This window comes from Fukomys damarensis, unplaced genomic scaffold (genome assembly GCF_012274545.1).
Source record: "Fukomys damarensis isolate Sample0158 unplaced genomic scaffold, DMR_v1.0_HiC HiC_scaffold_15, whole genome shotgun sequence".
NCBI classification, from domain to species: Eukaryota; Metazoa; Chordata; class Mammalia; order Rodentia; family Bathyergidae; genus Fukomys; species Fukomys damarensis.
In genome coordinates this window covers 22636845-22639480 of record NW_022900927.1, presented here as the reverse complement: position 1 = coordinate 22639480, position 2636 = coordinate 22636845, and the positions used below count along the sequence as shown (strand labels likewise).

The following is a 2636-nucleotide window of genomic DNA, read 5'->3' as shown; positions in this document are numbered from 1 at the left end:
GTATAATATTTAATATAAGATACAGTGGATTGACAGTTGATGCAAAACTGTCAGATTCAGTTCTAGTCAGTGAATTTATAATCCAGGCACTTGGACAGAAAAATTGGCCTGAGTCCTTCAAGGCCATCTGCATATCCCCAGCCTGGGGCTCCAAGACTGGCACCCTATTACGTGAAAGGTGGGTAGAATGCAAGTGTCCCTCATCATAGCAGGTGTTTTCAGGACAGGACTGGATGTGGCCCCGGCCCTGTACGTTTGCTACATGCAGTAGTGCGAGAGGCTCAAGCTCGAAAGCTGCCGTCTTCCTTCCACACACACCCTCCCTGACTGCTCACGGTAGGGAAGAAGGTGCCCCATCCAGTTAAAGAAGAAAGGTCCTTCCAGGAGCTGTATTTGGCATAAGCTAACACCACCGCTAGTGCTGCCAGTGGCCAGGCACAGGTATGAAGGCCCTGAGGAGGTGGGGTAATAACAGTGTGCAGGTAGAGCAGGAGAGGGCCAGCTCAGGTCCCTGTCCCAAGAGCCTGCGGAAAAAGGCCATGCAGTGAAGGAGGACACAGTCCTTCTCTTTGGTCAGGCAAAGGCCCTGGTTTGGGCCTGAGGGCAAAAGGGCCAAAGGGCACAGGCTCAGGCCCCAGCTTTGGGCTCATCACATTGAGGCAGTGATGGGGACAGGCAAGGCAGGAAATGGAGCAGAGTCTGGCTGGTCATGGCCAGCTCCTACGAGGTGCCTTTGTCATCCATCAGGTCATACCTAGGGAAACAAGAAAGGCCTCAGGTGGATGGTGACTCTCCAGTCCTTGTATAAATGAGACACACTCCTGGACCTCTTTTTTTTGTTTTGTTTTTTTGAGACAGGGTCTCACTGTGTAGTTGAGACTGACCTGGAACTCGCTATGTAGCCCAGGCTGGTTTCGAATTCACAGCGATCCTCCTGCCTCAGCCTCCGAGTGCTGGGATTATTATAGGCGGGCGCCACCAAGCCCCAGCCTAGACCTCTTAATGAAATTAGTGGTTCTCAGCTCATCGTACACCCTTTGTACTCCTTCCTGTGACTGGCTTTCTCCTACTTAACTATCCAGCCCAGTCCCCACCCATTCGGACTTACCACTGGGCCGCACCCTGGGCAAGATCTATCTCGGCTAGATCCAGCTGCACCTACGCGGAAGATGGAGGCAGGATGCTATTTTGATGTCTCCAGAGTCTCCACCCGTCATCACGCAGTGTCACCTCGCGTTTCACCCAGTATTCTTCCTCAACAGGGGTCATGGCCTTGGTTCCAGCAGCCACTCCTGCCCTCTTACCTTCCCCAGCAGCTCCCGCTCTCTGGACATGAAGGAGGAACTGGACTTCACAGAGACATCCAGCTTTCGCCTGAGCGCCTCGTCCAGGGGCAGCTCCCACTCAAACCTGGGAGGGGCTGGGCGTTAGGGTCACGGCTTCACGGAAAGCCTCTGCCTCCCCACCTGAGTGGCCACTGACTGACCGTTCACTGAACTCAGGGTTCAGGGTCCTCTTCTTCTGGGAGGTCTTCCTCTTGGTGCCTCGGTTCTTGTCTGGCAGCAGCAGCAGTGACACATAGGGGTCAGGGGGATCCCGTCCATTTTGTCTCAGGGCCCTGTTGCAAGAGGATGTGGTGCTGAGTGACCAGGGGCGGGTGGAGGGAGCCCAGAGGCAGGAGCGCGGGGCTCACCGGCAGCCGTGGACAATGCTGACCAGCTTCCGCTCTTCACTGTAGTACCATACAGTCAGCTTCACCTGGCCCAGGGGGCCGACAGGGGCCTCGAGAGGACTGCGGTGAGAGGGAGGTGGGTCGGAGAGGTCGGAGAGGGCAGCGCCCAGGGAGCTCGCACTGGTATTGAAGGTACTGTCTGCCTCCCCCCTTCCATCCAGTCCTTTACCTGTCACCGTGGACAAGGCGCTGCCGGAGCTCGGGAGCTGAGGAGGTGGCATGCGGGAGGCCTCCCCAGGGCTCTGCTTCTTCAGTCAGAGAGGAAGAGCTGTGGCTGTGAGCTTCCACACCCGAGTGCTGGGACACCAGGATCTGCGGGAAGAAGGCTTTGAGGTCTCTCTACCCCATGCTGTGAGGACACAGCTCTTTGTTGCCAGCCTCCTAGGTATCCTTTGGCCACAAAGGCGTCCCCGCCTCCCTCCCTCCGGGTGGGCCCTCCATCTCCCGGCACTCACCCCCAGCTGTGCTCTCAGTAGCACCTGCCCCTGGCCATTGGCGAGCACAAACCAGCGGTCCAGGCAGAGTTGGTCTGCCTCCAGGAGCTCCGAAAAGGGCAGTGATAATGAGCCCAGGGTGCCTGTCCCCTCACCCCGCACCTGTGGGGCAAGAGGACTGTGACCAGAGGCAAATGCATTGATAAACTATTTAACCCTGGTGTTCAAGGCCCACCCTTGGATTGGGGGTTTTGGTGAAAAATTCCTCTTGTAAAGCCATGGTAACATCCCCCAGTGCTGGGGGTTTAATCCAGGTCTCAAGCGAGCCATATACCTACCTGCTCTACCTCTAAGCTCTATTCCATAGTCCTCTTCTTTTTTTTTCTTTTCTCAGGTTTGGGGATTAAACCAGGGCCTTCTCACTAAACTATATACCCAGCTCTTTTTTTTTTTTTTTTTTTTTTTTTTTT

General features: G+C 55.4%; 1 protein-coding gene across 1 annotated transcript in view; it reads right to left on the bottom strand.

Annotated features, from left to right (window-relative positions):
* Positions 1–2636, bottom strand: part of Esyt1 (extended synaptotagmin 1) — a 15875-nt gene continuing 13239 nt past the window's right edge. Inside the window, exons 25-31 of the mRNA XM_010644699.3 lie at positions 2188–2328; positions 1902–2044; positions 1694–1792; positions 1487–1618; positions 1305–1410; positions 1109–1158; positions 1–754 (exon numbers count right to left, since the gene is read on the bottom strand). Of these exons, the coding sequence (XP_010643001.1) occupies positions 721–754; positions 1109–1158; positions 1305–1410; positions 1487–1618; positions 1694–1792; positions 1902–2044; positions 2188–2328 (705 nt within the window). The 3' untranslated portion in view covers positions 1–720. The remainder of the gene's footprint in view (positions 755–1108; positions 1159–1304; positions 1411–1486; positions 1619–1693; positions 1793–1901; positions 2045–2187; positions 2329–2636) is intronic.